This window comes from Symphodus melops (genome assembly GCF_947650265.1).
Source record: "Symphodus melops genome assembly, chromosome: 8".
NCBI lineage: Eukaryota > Metazoa > Chordata > Actinopteri > Labriformes > Labridae > Symphodus > Symphodus melops.
In genome coordinates, this window is record NC_136698.1 from 1,825,426 (window position 1) to 1,843,333 (window position 17,908).

The window sequence follows — 17,908 nt, forward strand, 5'->3', positions numbered from 1 at the left end:
CTGAGGTACGCTCATATGATGCGGTGATGAGAGCTTAATGCACGGAAAGAAAAGCCATGAAGATAAATAAGAGAGGCGTGTCTTCAATAACATTAGGCTAAATGAAGAAAAAAACCTGAAGTAGCTCCAATAACAAACATGTTTTTGATGGACATTAAAAGTGTTGAATACAACTCTTTCTCCAAAAGCTATTCAGTCAGGTAATTCTTCAATAGCACTTCCACTGTGTTAGGATGTGTTCTCTGTTTTTTCCCCACATTTTGGGATTTACTTTAGATTTGTGCACAAGGTGTTTATTTTGAGTAAAACCACCACCATAAGTTTAGTTCAGCTAACATGAAACAGAAATGTGCAGGATCACTGTGTTCATGCTTCAGTCTCAGCGTTAAAACCTCTGTGTTCATTTAAATGATACTTAAGGATTAGTGAGTATTTCCAGAAGCGTATAGATGTGCAAAAGAGAGAAGAGTGGACGGTTGCAGCTGTGTCTCAGTGGTAGAGTTGGTCATCTCTCAACCGGGTTTGATCCCCAGCTCCTGCAGTCGATAACATCAGCCTCTGTCATCAGTGTGTGAACGGATGTGAAAGTGAATGATCATTCATTTTCGGTACGTCAGTATTTCCCAGCGGCCTAGGCTAAACATTTTAAACATTTATCAGAACTTTCTTCTTTTATTTTAGAAGCACATGATGTTTGGATTTTACCAAAGTTAGTAATACACCCCCCCCCCCCCCCCCCGGCCTTCCTTTTTCAACACAGGAGGATGCCACTTGGTCTCATACAGCTACAATAGGCTGGTAGTCTCTATGTGAATGTGACAAGAAATACTAAGTATCACACCAATGTGTTAACCTTTCTGAGTGTTTATTTCTACTCATAACAATTAGTAAGAATCTTGTTTTTCAGGCCCCAAATACTTCAGAGAACTAGTGAGCCAATGCACAATGTTTCTATAAAGCAACTGTAGAGAAACTGTAACGCCTGATCTGACATCACTGCAATAAAGGATGCACATGAACACAATGTGGGACTCGGCCTGTGCAGTGGCTGTTTTCATCGAGACAAAGTGTGTGTGTGTGTGTGTGTGTGTGTATGTGGGCGAGTCAAGTGCAGAAGTGTCAGGCACAATCTCATCTTCGGCCAAAGCAGAAGAGAGAACATATAGAGCAGAGATCATACAGTATTCTCTCTGCTATCATCACCACAGCACACTGCTTTGATACGCTCTGATCAATGTTCATTTAGAAGCACGCACACACACACACACACTGAGGACATTCGTCAGTTAGTCAGAGCATTCATTTATTTCATTAAAACATGAATATGCTGTTTGATTTATTTCCAGATGTGAACACACATGTAACACACCACCCTGTATCTTTTCCTGACTGTCACAGGAGATGCACAGTCACTGGTTTTACTGGTTTAACTGGCGCCTACTACATGGCTACTGGGACAAATCACAGTCAATGAACTCAGTCAGCACAGAACTGTCAAACACACTGCACACTCACCCCTCACTGATCCTTTGGTAGGAGTTTGTTTTCTGTTTGTTTTTTTTCTTACTGGAGGTGAAGCAGCAGTGACAGCTAAACACTGCCCCCTACTGTTGGACATTGACTATTGACTCAATGCAAAAGAAGCAATAAATTGGCCGACATGTGATTGTTTTTAATCTGTTTCTGCTCTTCATTTGTTGTCTCTCTTCATAAGACAGAAGTGTTATTATAATATAAATAAAACTGTTGGTAGCTTAGACATGGGGTTTGATTCTGCAGCTTTGTATTATTTGTTTTAGACTTCGATGATCATTTGTTCTGTGTTCATTTTAATTCATGAAGCCCGTCTCAACACAGTTCATGGGAGCTCTTTATATACGCATACGTTTCTCATTTGTGTATTTGTAACAACAAAGTCCTCCAGTGTTAGACAGTCCGGTCTGTGTGCAGCTGACGTCCAGGACTTCTTTTCATTTCGTCTCATTCTCGTGGCGTTCCAAGGCGGGAGGCAACGTGGTCCCACAGGGGCCGTGGAAGTGGAACCTTAAAAAAACAACAACAACAACACATGTTACAAGAAAGGGTTAACTCTGCTGGAGACGTGACGTAAAGGAGAAAAAAAACCCACTGCGACGTACTGAAAGCGCATGGTGGCCGGCGTGTTCTCCATGTTGAACTCGGCCACTGGGACGCCTCTCGCTGCCACCTGAGGGGCAAACATGGCTGCTGGATACACAACGGACGACGTGCCCACCTGCAGGGAGGAGTGTTCATTAAAGCTAGTGTCTGAACCACATAAGGAAAGAAATGTGACTTTTTAAAAATGTACAAGTTATTATTAGATCGTGTTTTATATGATTTTTCTTGTTCTGTATTTTATTGTATTTCTGTGAAAAAGAGGCCTCAGTGTCAGTGAGTTCTCCTGCAAATATCTCTGTGTCAAACCAGCAGATACATGCAAGTTGTTTACCGGTAAATGTAAAAAATACTGTTTTAGATTAATTGTAAATGGCTGCTAATAATTGACAGACAAGCAGACAAGGAAGGAATATGAAGCAGCGACAGTTTTCACTCAAACAGACTCGGCACTAACGGCCTGACGGGAGTAGATTCAAATTCTGGGTGAACAGAGTCAGACATTTGTGTTCTCACATGCAGCCCCTCGAGGTGATGTGCTTGTGTGAACGGGGCTTCAGTGTCCTTGGCAGTAGACGTGGTGGTGAACACATACACACAACCAAACACACACACAAACGCAACGTACCACGAGGCAGAGGTCACAACTGTCCAACACTTGTTCTGCTTGGGTGAGGATGTCCGAGTCCAGAGTCTCTCCAAACCAAACCACAGCTGGTCTCAGGAGGCCCTGACATCCTTTCTGTTCACACCTGAACACACACACACACACACACACACACACACACACACACACACACACACACACACACACACACACACACACACACACACACACACACACACACACACACACACGTTGTCAAAACAAAATACCTTCTTTCGGAGCAGACTCAACTCAAGTGTATTTTACCTGGGCAGGTGCTGGACAGGGATGTTGGCTTCATCAGTTTCTGGGTCTGGAGCTCTATAAACAGTAAATTAGTAAACCAGGTTTGGTGTCATTGATTTACCAAGGCTTATCTAAACCATGTGCCGGAAAAACTCAAGTCATTAAATACTTGAACTTTTCTGAGTGTTATATAATAGAAAGTATGACTTTGAACGGCCCATTCGTGTAAGTATTTCAATGACTTTAACACAGTGAGACGTTGTAATCAGCTCGAAGTCTGCAGGATATTTCTTAACGTATAAAAGGATCAGCGTTGAATCCCTGTTACTGTTCACTGATCCGTTTCAACGTTACATAATCACATCTGATCTTTCATTTGCATTGCAGCACAAATTCCTGTCACAGCAGAGACTGAATTAATTAGCCGATCATTTTGTCTTTTTTTTTTTTTAAACATCTTTTGTAAATGTCAGATAAGCAGCTTTTTGAAGTGACATTTCATGTGGGTCGCAGATTTTTTCTTTTCACAGCATCATCAGGTTTTTATGACGATTCTGACACACTTTTCTTTTTTTGTTTTTCTCCCGCTGGCATTTGGAGCTGAAAGGAAAGTGATCAGTATCTGTTAGGACACATTTTCATATTGTTGAGGAAAACGGTCCATTCAGCGAATGACAGCAGACGAAGCTCTTACCCTTTGCCCTCCAGAGCGGCACAGATCGGGCTCTTGTAATTGGCTGCTTCATGACCACAGCTCATACAGCGTGTTTTAAACAGGCTCCCTGAGTTATCAGTAACAGAGAAGAAAGGTTAGAGCTGAAACAAAGAATAATCAATAAATAACTACTAAAATTATATCTGTTTTTCTGACATTTATTTTAACAGTTAAATTACTCGCGTCTATATTCTAATTTAATGAAATAAAGAACATTTAACATGAATGTAATGTATGTTGTTATTCTGTGTTTTCCACTTACCGTGGAGTTCCAAGATGTTTTTGGATCCTGCACGGCGATGGAGCTCGTCGATGTTTTGAGTGATGACTGTAACCGTGCGTCCCTGCTTGCTCAGTCGCTCTTCACACTCTGCGATGGCCTGGTGGGCGGGGTTCGGATTTTTCGTGAGCATGACCTCTCGCCGGTAGTGGTAAAACTCCCAAACCCGGGAGGGATTTCTGGAGAAGGCCTCTGGCGTAGCAAGTCTCTACATAAATGGATAAAAAAATAAGGCAATTTCAACCCTGACCGCACAAAAAAAAAAAAAAAAAAAACCGCTGAAAGGAAAAAAGAATATGACTCAAAGTTGCTGCAAATGTAGGCCAGTCAACACAGCACTCTCTCAGTTCAGCACCAGAATTGCAATGAGGTTTCACACCAATCAGATTTGTTGGTTTCCTCTCTGAGTCAGGACTATTTTTAGTCAAAGTTAAACTTTCAGAGCACTTCCCAGTAAAGCTTGATGAGAGTAGACTCACCAACCAGAGGAAGGAATGAAGCTCCTTGAAAAGTTCTCCTCTAAAAACCTTATTACTGTTATGCATCTCGTACAAACACACGTTTTTTCCGCATCAGGCTGAGCTGTAATATGAGAGGAAGCAGTGGTGGGTGTCTGGACACCAGTATGTATAACAAGACTAGGAATGATTTACCAGTTTATCACACACACACATACAAAACGATTGCATTGTGATCATTTCTGCAATAAACTTTAGATTTCTGTTCAAACAGTTTGAGTGTCTGAATTATCTTCTTTTATAGTTTCTTTTATTTCATCCATCTCCTTTAAGCTCACAGCGAGGAGGTTCATCCCACAGTCCAAAGACAAGCTAATTGGTGACTCTAAATTACCCGTAGGTGTGTGTCTGAGTGTGGCTGGTTGTCTGTCTCTGTATGATCAGCTCCAGCTCCCTGCGACCACAAACAGGAAAAGCAGCAAAAAAAGATGATATTGTTGTGGTTGCACCGTACCTGTGCTTCCCATTTCCTCCAGTAGCCCCCTGCTCCTCTGAAGGTCGGGACTCCACTCTCTGCACTCACGCCTGCTCCTGTGATAATGGCGATATTCTGGGCGTTTGAGAAAATCTTCCTGAAAGCTGCCAGGTCTGAACACAAACACAGAAACATGATAGAAAAGATGAATGACAAAAGCTGAGGATTTTGCAGAGGATGTAACAGACACATGAAAGACTACCTGAACTTGGTCTGGCCATGTCCTGGCTGCCAAGAGGCCTTTTCAGGCGGGCATACAGGTGAGAGTTAACCACGCCTCGACTGATGAACTGACGTAAAATCATCAGGTTCTGATGACTGGGGAGGAAAATCATGTCACAATCACTTTTTTCCTGTTGTTATTCCACTTCTAACATAAGTGTGTGCCTCCTAAGATATTACTGTTTTATATTTTAGAGCTCAGTTGGTCAAAAGTAATGTGTATATATAGGTCTTGTCAATGGGACCGCAAAACATAATGAAACTGACTTATTCCAAAGAAAAAAGGGTTTATTAACTGGATCTTATAATGCAACTTTGGTTCATGCTGCCATAATATGCTGCTCAGAAAAAAAATCATAATTAATGTATTTACGAGTTATGAGTAAATTAACAGGCTTCCAATGGCCTAGATATCCTAACACTGCCTGCAAGGTGTCCTTAGTTTTTTGAAAGGCGCCCATAAATAAAATCTATCATTATTATTATTATTAATATATGTGGGTTTTGGGGAAATTTCAATGAAACCTGAGTCTCCGAGTTGTGACGTTTCAGGGCAGCAGAGATTACAGTGTTTTCAATAAATGGTAAAAAATCAGGGATCCAATTTATTTAATCTATTTAAAACTGGGGCAAAACTTAAATGTACTCACATGGATAGTAAAAAACCCCAACAACATATCAAATTATTCCAATCAATGTTCAACTTTTGAACAACTATGACGAACCAAGATATTTGACTGTACCAAACGTCACTTCCGGCAGCCATATTTGTTTGGGAAATTAAATTCGACATTAAAACACTGCTTTCCTTTATTGAGTCCTATTTTGCAAAAAAAACCAACAACAAAAACACGTTTTTAAATGGAAGGTAAGTGTCCTCACATGGTTTCCTCAAAGTTTGGATGGTAGTTTCTAGAAAAACAGGGGGGAAACAGAAGTGTCTAAAGCGTGCACAACCTTTGAGTGTGAATATTTAAATTTGAAGGGAAGGTCGTTGAGGATTATGAAAGTTTAAAGGTCATTCAGTCTGCATAAATAAACAGAGGACAAAGCTAGCCTTAGCGCTCAGCTAAAAACAGCATTAACACGGGGGATTAATTAAATAAAACAGAAACGAGCACTGATCTTAGTAAAAAGCCTGCCAGTGTCGTTTACAGACTATCACGTATATAAGTAAATGGCTCAACTTGCAGGCTGTCAGCAGCATGGATACACATATTATAGCATGCTAACAAGCTAGCGCTCGTCTCCACAACGCGTCGTTATGGCAACGCTCCACGCGCATAGGAAAAATGTATCGGTTCCAGACGTTGGTTGGATCAGTCAGTTGTGTTAATGTTGACCAGCTACCTGAGAGCAGCGAGGGTCGTCACTTGAAGAAGCAGGAAGTCTGTCGGTGTGTCTTTCTGCCATTCACCGGCCCAGCAGCGGTTGGTAAACTGTCAGGAAGTGAGCCTATCGAGGGAGACAGCGAGGTAAAAAACAACGCCACCGAAAAACGACTCGAACCAGTAGAGGGAGTATTAACTAAAGTCTTTAAAACTACACACTGTTATATTTTTAACAATTTAATGACAAACTAATACATAGACTAAATGTACCATGAAACATAAGTCAGTTCATTAATAGCTTTCCCTATTTTCCGTAAAAAAATATAGCGTATGATGAAAAAATGATTGGTATTCGTTTTTGTATCAATACAATTAAATTCAATAAAGAGAGATTGTAATCCATATCTAAGGTGAGTTATTTTTACAGTTGGTTTGACCATCTAAGCTCGAAAATACGCATATGAACTGTTCATATAATTCAGTCACAAAACCATTGTATTGATATTTCTGTCTTCTTTTAATTGTCTCCATAGCTGTGAATTATTATATTCAGAAGAATGTTGTGCTTTGTTAATGAAATCCCTTTAAACATTATTCTTGCTTCTCCACTAGAGGGCAGCATTAGATTAATAGACTATACCACAAGCAGGATCATCAAGATAGGAACTCTGTGTGATCTGAGAGGGACGTTTTTGTTTATTGATTTCTAGATTCTCTTTAAGTGATTCCCAACATCAGCAGATTCTCACATTAGGCAGGAAAGGTGTTTGTATTGTCTTACACATCTTTGTTAAAATGCCTCCTTTCTCAGTTTGATAAGACAACACCACAAGCTTTAGCCTGCAGTCATTTTTACTTTCTTCGTACAGACAAACCTAACTGATGCTTTGTGGATGGAGCTGAGAGGTTGATATGTTTAATTATTAAGGAGTGTGGTAAGAAACTATCAAGATTAGAGGTCATTTTCCTCTGTATCAAAATGCCTGTGAGGTTTGCTATATTTGCACCAATAGACCAACATCGACAAAATATAACCAAGAATATCCAACAGGAAAATGTTTGATCGATGTTTTTAAAACACAAATGACATGAATAAATCTAATGTGAGATTTATTCTCTGTTTGTTTTTTTTCTTACAGTTATACTCAATGTGATAGTGGGGTTTTTATCACAGCTGCAGGAAAATTCTCATTTTTACTATTTTTAGATGAATCATTAAGATTACCTATCAGTCGTTATCATTTTAGCTGATATGAGAAATCTGAAACAAAATGTCTTATTTTGTGGGCAAGGCTGCCAATAATAATAATAATCAGAAGGGGGAAGCTTTCTGCAGGTTAGCAAAAAACATAGTCCAGCCAACATTTAAGCAATGATAACCAAGTTTAGTTCAAACCTATAAAAACTCACTAAAAAGCTGCCTAGAGCTAGGCCCAGGAGGTTACACTATAGAGCTGCTGATCCATCACACATGGGTTGATATGATACCTGAAGGGTTTGTAGATCTTACAATCTAGAAGACAAAACAGATCCAATGATTGTCTTTAATGAGGCCAGGCCGCACATTTATCCATTTGAGTTCTCCTTTCTTTATGACTGACATTGTGATCCCTCACCTTGTAATGATGCGTTTGAGTAGCTGGCTCCTTGTTTCATCCCTGCTGTGGATATAAAGCACATTGGAGAGCTGAAATGTTTGATGTGTTTCAGTGTTTTTCATTGGTCGGTGTGTTCAGGTAGCGCTGACTTACTGGAGAAGCGAACAAGAAGCTCAATAAGAAGCCCCCTCCTCTCTTCTTCTTGTCTCTCTCCCTCTCTCCTACCCCTTCATCACCATTACAACAGCTCCCCCCTCCTCCTCCTACACCGTCTGCCCGGGCGGGTGCACGAGCGGCTGCTGCTGCGGCGCCGTATCTCTCGCAGTCCCGCCGGTCGCCAGTGGACGCAGCCCGCCTGGCCGATCATGGCGGCGGCTCCGGAGAAGGAGGTAGACCGCAGACCGATCCGGAGGGTCCGGTCCAAGAGTGACACACCTTACATCAACGAGGCGAGGATCTCTTTGCACCTGGAGACAGGTAGGCAGACAGTGACACTGACACCGTGGCTCCACACTGCATGTCAGGGTGTATCAGCAGCCCACACGGGGGGGAATATTTGAGCGAATCGGTTCTTGTTGTGAGAAGGATTGCTTCATGGTGTAGTGACAGTTCCCACGCAGCAGCATGACTTTGGGTTTTCATTGTGCAGCTCTGTTGTACAAATGGTGCTCCGCTGCACCTGGATGGAGAGGAACCAACACAGTGAGTCATGCACAGTGGGGAGGAAGTAGCCTTCATGGTCTGGCTTTTATTCCAAGTGTGCATTCATGTGATATGCAAGGCACGGTTCAGTACGGGGGAACCTAATCACCCCTGTAGGACGATTGATCGCTGGTGCTCCAGCCAGACTCCGCCTTGATTGTCGGCTGCAGTGAGACGCCGCGTGCGAACTTGGCTACTCATTTGAAATGCAGGTGTTATTATTGCATTTGGTGAAAGAAGGGTGAGGAGAGGATGTTCCTGCATACCAATTCTTCCCCCCAAATCTGTTCTGTCTGCTTGAAAACCGGTTCGATCAGTTGTTGTTTCCTTTGTTGCCATGGTCACGATGGTACGCTGTCACGTAGCGTTGATCTTTGGCATCTTAATGGTGGTTTTTACAGCAACATCTATGCTATTTTGCTTTTTTGTTTTAGAGTGAGTAGACTGTCTGATGTGTGAAAATCGGTCCACATCCCCGTGGGAAGCTGCTCTAACGTCAGATCAGCGCGGAGCTGTCCACTGCCCCGTGGTGCTGAAAATGCCACCGAGCAGAACAGAGCCTGGAGGATGTGCAGAATTTCTCTCTTTCTGATCATCCACATTACATATATGAGAGAGGCTTTCTTCCTGCTCTTTCTATAAGCTACTGCCTTCAGGATAGTGTGGACCCTCCCCCAGATTTAGAATATGTGACAGTCACATGGTGTGTACAGCAGCATGGTGATCATTGAAAGACTTAAGCCCATCATTTCCATTTCAGACAGAAGCCTTAAATTCTCCTGCCTCTCTCCATCCTCTTTCTCTACAATTATCATGTTTAATGTTTTTTTTTGCTCTTGTAAATGATGATATCAAAATATTATTTTGAAGCTTTTGAACACAATTTTATTCAAAGTTAGTGTGTAGAGGAACATTAGAGATGTGCAGCTTCTTATAGGAGCTGCCTCTTGTTTAATACATATATTGCAGGGGAAATACAATAACTTATCTTATCCATGCAAAAAATAGTTTTTATGAAGATGAAAAAAATACTAAGTAGTCTTTCTGCAAAAAGCTGTTTAGTAGGGCGGTGCACGAGCATCCCATGCGTGGAGGCTGTGGTTCTCGGGGCGGATGGCCCAGGTTCGATTTCGACTCTCTCTGTCCTATCTCTAAATAAAGACATTAAAAGGCTTGCATATAAACCTTATAGAAAGCTGTGTTCTTAATATATTGCACTTTTAAATTATGAATTTTAAAAAAAATCTGAAGATAAAGAACATTGCACATTTATTTCTTGCAACAACATTAAAGGAATGCAACGTTACGTTTTCCAACTATTCCTTTTTATTTATTTTTCCAGTATGCTAGTTAATCCCAATTAATCACATTTTCTATTCACATGTTAAAATCACATTATTTCACATTTAAAAAAAACTTTTTTGTAACGCTTTTATTTATTTTTATTTTTTTGTACCGTCGTAGGCTCAGTACATTTTAGTTCCTGTTTGGATCTCTGAAAGAAAAGAATAACAAAATTCACTTAACTATTGAAAAGAGGAAGGAACTTCAGACTTGAACCCGAGTCGCTCTCTTGGAGGACTTAGGCCTCTGTACACGGGGCGTGACCTAACCACTAGGCCACCTGCCTAGCTGCCTAATGAGCTGACACAGTGACAGACCCAATGAAAACACTAAAGACTGTACTCTGAATATTATACAGTGAAGTATATTAACACTGAGTAGTTTAGGTGATTAGGGACACAATATTAATACAATGGGCTGCAGAAAGTACAAGTGCAAAATGATGGAAGCTCTTGTTTCTGACATGAGAATATTTCCATATTTGAGAATATTTTATGCCTCAGGAAAATGCAGGAAGATCCAATGTTAAATAAACATTAATGAGATCAGGAATTACTCACACGCTCGCTCTACAACGTGATCCCCCCCCCCCCCACCGCTCCGCTCTGCTCACATTTAGCATTGTTAGACCTTTATGACTCATGGTGTTTTAGACCCACCTCCTCATAATCTCTCCCGGCTGCCCTCTCTCTCTCTGGCCCTCCTCTCCATTTTGTTTTCTGTCACCTCTCAGCGACAGTCGCCGAGCCTCCAAAATACCAGAAACATGGCTCCATATGTGTCAGGCTTTCTTTCGGGCATGGTTAGAGTTGGATCGGGGAGAGAGGAGGTGGAGGAGGAGGAGGAGAGTGGTGGTGCCGTGTCTTGCTAACAGTGCTTCTCCTGGCTATTAGCTGAACACAGAGCGGGCACGAAGCTGCAGCTGCGTGAGGCTGCTTGCTGTGGCATCATGGAGAATCCAGAGAGGGCACTGACAGCCTTCACACCTCTCCTGTTTCCCCCCCTCCCAAACCCGATTACTTTGCTCTAATCTCATATTTTGTTCCTTCACCATGAAACCATCCGCCCGCCCACTCCCCTCGATCCCCCCCTTTACTTCATGTTTGTGTGTTTAGCTGCTGTTGTTTTGCATAAATGCAGCCCACTCCTTCCTTTCTTTGATGTGTGTCACCATTCACGTGTGACCAATATTCACCCTCTCTTCAGTCTGCCTCTGTCACATACTTCCCTGCTACTTCCCCTGCCGTGTGGGAGGCTGTGTGTGTGTGTGTGTGTGTGTGTGAGTAATAGATTTAGTAAACAAGAGTGTAGCGCTGTGGTTTCTGCCAGGCGCTGTGTCGTTGCTCTCTTGAGCCTGACCCTCCTCAGCCACGTTCAGTGTTGAACCGCGACGTGATGATGCTCTGCACTCTTCCTTTCTGCACAATCATCACTGCTGCTTGCTCTTTGTGTTCTCCCCTCTGCCCCCGACATGACAACACAAAGTTTTGGAGGAGTGAGAGGGTCTGTTGAGTCATAAAAAAGAAAGTGTGCATAGATTGTAGAGTCTGCTTAATCTATTTACTACATATCATACTGCAGCTTTTCTTTGTCCTAAGAGTCCAAATCGGAACATCTGTGGCGGTTCAAATCCGTCTGATCATTTCACTCTTTGTTTGCTGAAGTGAAGAGTTGCTTTTTTGATTTTAAATCTATGCTGCATTGTCTCTAAAGCTTTTCATCACACTGTCCACATGCTGGTTTACTCTTGGTGCTATGGTTAGAGCATCCGAGGCTTCCTGTGGCCAACAAGTTTGATGGAGAGTGACTGAGAGCTGGGTGATAATAGATAACAGAGTCACTTATTGATGAACTCACAACATCAATAGAAAGTTTAAGCATGAGTCTGTGTTGGCGCGCTGAGAGCCTTTAATGGTTACTGCGGTCCGCATCACAGCGGCTGTGGGTTCAAATCCAGTCTAGACCTTTAAGACCTGTTTCTACCGACCGTCCGGTTCAGTTCAGAACCCGTTTATCATCGTTTCCACCATCACAAGTTGGGAATGCTACCAAAATAAGTGATCCGTAGCGTCCTACTTTTTGGTACCAACCCAACTCTAAAGGGTCTCTGTTGTTTATTGTGTCGTGTTGTTCAACTGAAAGATTCCAACATGGCATCGATGTTCGTGCCAGCACAAGTTTTGCACACAAACATGAGAAATGTGGCTCTTTCACACTGATCGTCACGTGATGTCATTTCATCCTGTCCGGGTCTAATTATGACGCTAACGCAGAAAACATTTGATACAGTCAATTCATTTGTTTGTTGTCCTATAAACAGACGTCAGGTAATTATCATCAGGCAAAAAAATAAACATGCAATAAGAAATATGCCAGTTAAGATCATGGATTAGAAAAATGATAAGAATGTAAAAGTTGTTTAGTTTGTTTTATGTTAACAGTTTTTATTCTAGTTAATTGGAGCACATCCTTTTCAGAGTCTTTTCTTTTTTTTTTTTTTTTGGTGTTTCTGCTGCACTCGAGCTCGTCCGGGTCTCAGGCTGCACCGCTCTGCTCCAGCCATGTAAATCCAGGTCAGCTCGGATAGAGCTTAGCCGTTCTCACAAAGACCAAGACGCAGGCATTACCACGCTCTCATTCAAACGCCGAGAGCTCTGATACGGACCTGAAAGAAAGGCTGAGACAGAGGGGGCTTAAATGAGCGGAGGTGGAGGAGCAGGAAGAGTGTGAGGAGGAGGAGGAGGAGGAGGACAGGGGCGCTGGGATGGAGGCTTTTTAAATTCTGGTGACATAAAGACGCAGAGTTGGCGGTGGTCCATTGAAAATGGTGGGAACGATGCACAAATAAACCACCTCCCACCATCTGAGCAATGCTCATTGTCTGCTGTTATCTGCATACATTAGTGAGGCCTTGAGCTGCAGAATGGCAGAGCTACCTGTGCAGAATACAAGAGCGCAGGGAGGACGAGTGTGAGAGCTTTAAATGCAGAGGAGGACTTCCTGCCTCGCTGTCTCAAACAAAACCCCTCACTCTTCCTCTGCTGGCACGAGGATCAGTCCATTCAGCTGGGACAGGCTGACCTTTGTGCTGAGACGGAGAGAACCTGAGCCATTCAACAGAATGAAGTTGACAATGAAGACAGTGGGAAGCTCCTGAGCTGCTGTGATGTGCGAGGACAGCAGCAGAAAGACTGCGCTCCGTGTTATCAGGCTTTAATTAAACTCCAGCCAGGGCATTTCCTGTCATCATGTGCACCATGCCACTCTTCTTTGTCCTAACTTACAGACCAGAGCTGCATAAAGATTGTGGGGAAGTATTAGTGAGACTTTCTCTCTGAAGGCTTAACTGAGGATCTAAGAAAGAATTCTACTTCTTCTAATATCACTGGAAACTTATATCCACAAAAGCCTTCACGCTAAGTAATGTCGGGTTTAGATTAGCAAACAAATTCTCTCCAAATTCAAAATCTATCAACTTATTGGATGTTTGGCATTGTTTTCTAAAATTCAAAATGGAGCTCTTTGCTGTGTGAATAATGATCCGGCTCGACAGCTCTCTCATCTGTTCCTGCAGGGGGCGCTGGAGTTCCATCATCAGCTGGAAATTCTGTCTCAGCTTAACTTTCAGTCGACCTAACAACATAGGCTGAGAGCTGGAGCTGAGGTCATTCTCATCCTTCAAAAAAATCAAAAAGAATCAGTCGTAAACAAAAAACAAAGGCACAGTGTGTGTCGATCAAGATGTTAGCTAATCAGACCTTTATCGTTTTGAACCAGGTTGTAAACGTGTTGATTTCTGCTGTAGAGTTTGTATGTGCCTTCTGGTGCTTCTGCAGCCAGCCTCTAGTGGACACTCGACGAACTGCAGGAGGACGCCACCTGTAAACCAGCAGCTCAGTCATGAGGGAACCAGAAGGTCACATCAGGTCAACTTCTGATATGAACATCTCTTCATTTCATACATTTCTGGAGTTGTTTGGTTCTTGAGCTTCTCATTAGGCGACGTGTTGGTCTGCTGATCTGCTGCCACTGGTATGTGACTGTGATCGTCTGCATGCTGCTCTCACTGTGTTTGTTTGACCTGCGAGGCCTCTGAAACTGAACTGCAAAAAGAAAGAGAGTGGGCCGGCACATCTCGACTTACTGTTAATTTAGTGGGTTTGTGTTAAAGCAAAAGGAGAGCAGCCAAAGAGATTAAAGAGGAGAAAGGAAAGGGAGTGTTTGAATAGCTTAGCGCTGATCATGGAGTTTAGTCTCGGAGTCTCGCAGGATGAGTCGTTAATTTTCAGATCACGAGTTGAGATAGGAACTTTTAAAAGAGAGCTTTGACCTTCTGTCAGATTTTACCTTCATCAACACGCTTATATCCCGATGTTAAGACACTTAGGAAATATCTGCTGCCTACTTTGGTGATCTGTGGCTGTCGCAGATATTCATCGTTTAGAGACTTTGTGCCGACTGAAATTCCTTTAGAGGTCAAAGCATTCATGACTCCGTATATTCTAACCTGCAGCCTGACTGAATGCAATCCTGGATTTGTCTAACTCAGAGTTTCCTTCAACCTGTAGATTTCCCTCTTTTCCTCTCGTGTGTTTTCCTCCCCCTGTCATACAAACTGAGCCAGTAACATGGAAACAGTGTTCTCCATTTAGAGCTGATATGAAATAAATCAATGCACCCTCCTGTTTTGCACAAACAGGAAGTGTGTGTGTGTGTGTGTGTGTGTGTGTGTGTGTGTGTGTGTGTGTGTGTGTGTGTGTGTGTGTGTGTGTGTGTGTGTGTGTGTGTGTGTGTGTGTGTGTGTGTGTGTGTGTGTGTGTGTGTGTGTGTGTGTGTGTGTGTGTGTGTGCTGATGTAGGGCGATCTATTGAGTGTTCTTGTAAACAAGGTTTGTTTACATTCAGCATCACTCACCAAAAAGAAAGTGCACGTGTCCTTGAGGACTTGCAAATGTGTCGAATGCGACGACACCCTCATAAAAATCAGCAAACAATATTTATCTTTCTTTTTTTTTTTTAAACCTCCATGTTTACTCGATACTTGGCTCTTTCACCGCAAATGATGTTATAGCACAAACAAAATTCAAGCTCCATTAATTAGCACGTCCTCCCTGCTTTCATACAAAATGCTGATTTATGAGTCAGAGAATCCGAACTAAGGTGGCAGTGATTCTTCCAGGGGGTCGACCTCCTCCAGGAGCACACCTCTCACCTACAGTATGAAGCTTTCTAGAGTCAGTGTGAAGTGGAGAAGTGGGTCACCGTTTCATTGATGTTGGTTTCTCTGAATGCGTTGTGACAGCGTGTCTGAACTTGTTGCTTTCATCATGTCAGGGAGGGCAGACGTGATAGTGATAGCGGCGGTACACACGGAGAGGACATATTTCCAGAGAGAGAGAGAGAGAGAGAGAGAGGTGATGCAAGAGTTACAGAAACGTCTCGAGGTTGTGTTGCATTAATGCTTATTTAGGTCACTGGAGAAAAAAAACATTGCTTTTTAATCTGTATGGGAGTTGGATTGTCTTTGTTGGAGCTCAAATGATGCTTTTAACAGTTTATATATCAGGAGTGTTGATCATACTGCATGTCTGTAATCAAGCCTTGAATCGGGCTTCTCGTCCCAGATTAGAGGGGAAAATCTTAAATTGCCTCTTGTGAAGCCCGACTTAATCGTAGTCTTGTACTGCTGAAGTCCATCGCTCTGATTCATCGTCTCGGTCAGTATCTGAAGTCGAGCGACGACATCAGACAGAAGTGTTTAAAGTGGCGTGTAAATTTGGAGTGGAAGTTGTTTTTACTTTCCACACGTGTTAGATATCTCCATTTGAAGGATCAATGCAGAACATGTGATGATTTTATATCTATCTCCACAGGTTTCAAATAATCGAAGGATATATCCGCCTCTATATAAACCCTATTATAAATCAACATAGCCTGAATTTTGTTGACCAATAGAGCAAACAGATATAATCCAGTGTATCAGGTGTATTTACTCTCTGCATCCTCAGAATCAGGTCAGGCTCTGTTTCTGCTCTCGTGCAGGTGTGGCGTGCAATCTCTAATGTCATTTCTGCTTCTTAATCCCTGATTGGTTGCTGACTTTGATGTACTCCTCCTTGTTTTGCAGCACGCCTGCGAGCCTCCTCCCCTCCTCCAGTTCTGCTGTGTTTAAGGTTTTTTTTTTGTCCTTTCAAATATGCTTCCTGAATCGGTGAAGGCCACCTATCAGAATGATGAGCTGTACACAGGAGACAGAGAAGAGAGGGTGACTCATCTCTCTGTGATATGCCAAAGTCTCACATTCACACATTTACAGCGATGTACACACACACACACACACACACACACACACAGACGCTCCTACAGGCTCTGCTGTTCTGTCAGTTTGTATTAATTCAGCACCCAGCAGGTCCAGTCAGAGAGGAGGGGGTAGGGGGGGGGGGGGGGGGGGCGACATGCTTTTGAACAGTGAAAGACAGCGAGAAAAAAAGAAAAGGAGATCAAAAAACTGAAGGGAAAAGTTTGGTTGCGTTTGAACTCGTTAGACATCTTTTGTCCTTCCTCCTCACGCCACACTTTGTCTGACACCGTTCCCATGTGGTCGCCGCCGCGATGATGCCAACACATTTCTCGACAGATGGAGAAAGACAAAGAGCCCAGACACAGAAGCTCATGTTGTCTTAAGAAAACACTGGAAAACTGCACTCTGAGATTCCAACAGGAACCTAACGCTGGTCTCTTTAGCGTCGACTCAGATCACATATTTGTCTAAAATGGAATCTGTACAAAAGACGAGTTCAACTAGAAACCTGAAATCTCTCGAATTTGAAGAAAAACATCGAAATAATTCTTTCTTAAACTGCAAATGAAATGAATTGTTTCACACAAGCTGTCGTACGATGTGCACTCCTGAACATTTCTGGAGAATTTCAGGACGACTGCTTTTGAAATCCTCCTGATCTGTCCACACATGCACCTCACAGCGGGAGACAGACGCTCCACGCTCCTGCTTTGTTCGCACGGTTTGATCCAATAGAAACATGGACATTCGTTTCAGTCTGAAGCTCCTCAGAGAAAACAAAGTGTGGTGTAACATCTGGCACAGCTGCAGCTTTCTCTTTGTTTTGGTCACCTTCGAGTAGTGACTCTCTGAGACTCTGACGTCTTTAGTTCCCCGCCGCTGATGTGAATCGGGTTTGTAGAGTGAAGCGTTGTGTAGCATCAGTTCAGCTCATCATGTACAACACACTGCATGTTTCACCTCGTCCATCTCCACCGCTCAGGATGCTCCAGATTGAAAAATAAAAGAACAATTAACATCTGTCACCGAGGAGCAGCCCGAGCTTTGTGTGTGTGTGTGTGTGTGTGTGTGTTTGTCCCCTCCGAGCTGTGACACTCCTATAGTCCTGTTAAAAGAGGTTAAAAAAAAAAAAAAAAAGTCCGAGTGACGAAGATGAAATAGCCGAGGGAGTCGGTTTTAGACTCCAAACAGCCGGTCTCCACCTCTCTGTCTCAGCGCCAGAGTGCCACATTAATTTTGCACACTAAATCTCTGTCAGGATCGTAGCGCTCCTAAATTAGCAGCAGAACCATCAAAGGCCGGAGGAGGATTAATACTTTTTGACTGATGCAGATAGAGACTCAGACGGGATGAGAAGGGGACATGGGGGGTAATGGATCGTCGTTAGATGGAGAC

General features: G+C 42.8%; 3 protein-coding genes across 5 annotated transcripts in view; 2 read left to right on the forward strand and 1 right to left on the reverse strand.

The window, feature by feature from the left end:
* Positions 1-1,284: 1,284 nt before the first annotated feature.
* LOC306828662 (NAD-dependent protein deacylase sirtuin-5A, mitochondrial-like) lies at positions 1,285-6,713 on the reverse strand. Of its 3 annotated transcripts, none has more exons than XM_079351202.1 (10): positions 6,681-6,713; positions 6,589-6,643; positions 5,219-5,334; positions 4,996-5,129; positions 4,006-4,231; positions 3,723-3,810; positions 3,050-3,103; positions 2,765-2,888; positions 2,139-2,254; positions 1,285-2,043 (listed from the first exon to the last, which is right to left on the reverse strand). In XM_079351202.1, exons 3-10 carry the CDS (start codon positions 5,319-5,321, stop codon positions 1,971-1,973), a joined length of 918 nt encoding a protein of 305 aa, XP_079207328.1. In that variant the 5' UTR covers positions 5,322-5,334; positions 6,589-6,643; positions 6,681-6,713; the 3' UTR covers positions 1,285-1,970. The 3 variants fall into 3 exon arrangements, with proteins under 3 accessions (XP_079207328.1, XP_079207330.1, XP_079207329.1); XM_079351204.1 differs by having other exon boundaries at positions 6,612-6,643; positions 6,681-6,709; XM_079351203.1 differs by lacking the exons at positions 6,589-6,643; positions 6,681-6,713 and adding an exon at positions 6,121-6,203.
* On the forward strand, positions 5,986-9,807 carry LOC306828676 (uncharacterized protein). The gene is made up of 3 exons (XM_079351223.1): positions 5,986-6,106; positions 8,306-8,644; positions 9,304-9,807. The coding sequence occupies exons 1-3, from the start codon at positions 6,100-6,102 to the stop codon at positions 9,306-9,308; spliced, it is 351 nt and encodes a 116-aa protein (XP_079207349.1). The 5' UTR covers positions 5,986-6,099; the 3' UTR covers positions 9,309-9,807.
* LOC306828642 (phosphatase and actin regulator 1-like) overlaps positions 6,534-17,908 on the forward strand; it is a 29,232-nt gene continuing 17,857 nt past the window's right edge. Inside the window, exons 1-2 of the mRNA XM_079351179.1 lie at positions 6,534-6,643; positions 6,681-6,713. The gene's annotated coding sequence lies outside the window, so the exon portion shown is untranslated. The remainder of the gene's footprint in view (positions 6,644-6,680; positions 6,714-17,908) is intronic.

Coding starts and splice junctions, on each gene's coding strand:
- LOC306828662 (XM_079351202.1), bottom strand. CDS start 5,321: ATGATTTTACGTCAGTTCATCAGTCGAGGCGTGGTTAACTCTCACCTG. Junction 3,811..4,005: donor AAACATCTTGGAACTCCACG/GTAAGTGGAAAA, acceptor CTGATAACTCAG/GGAGCCTGTTTAAAACACGC. Junction 2,889..3,049: donor CCTGTCCAGCACCTGCCCAG/GTAAAATACACT, acceptor GTGTGTGTTCAG/GTGTGAACAGAAAGGATGTC.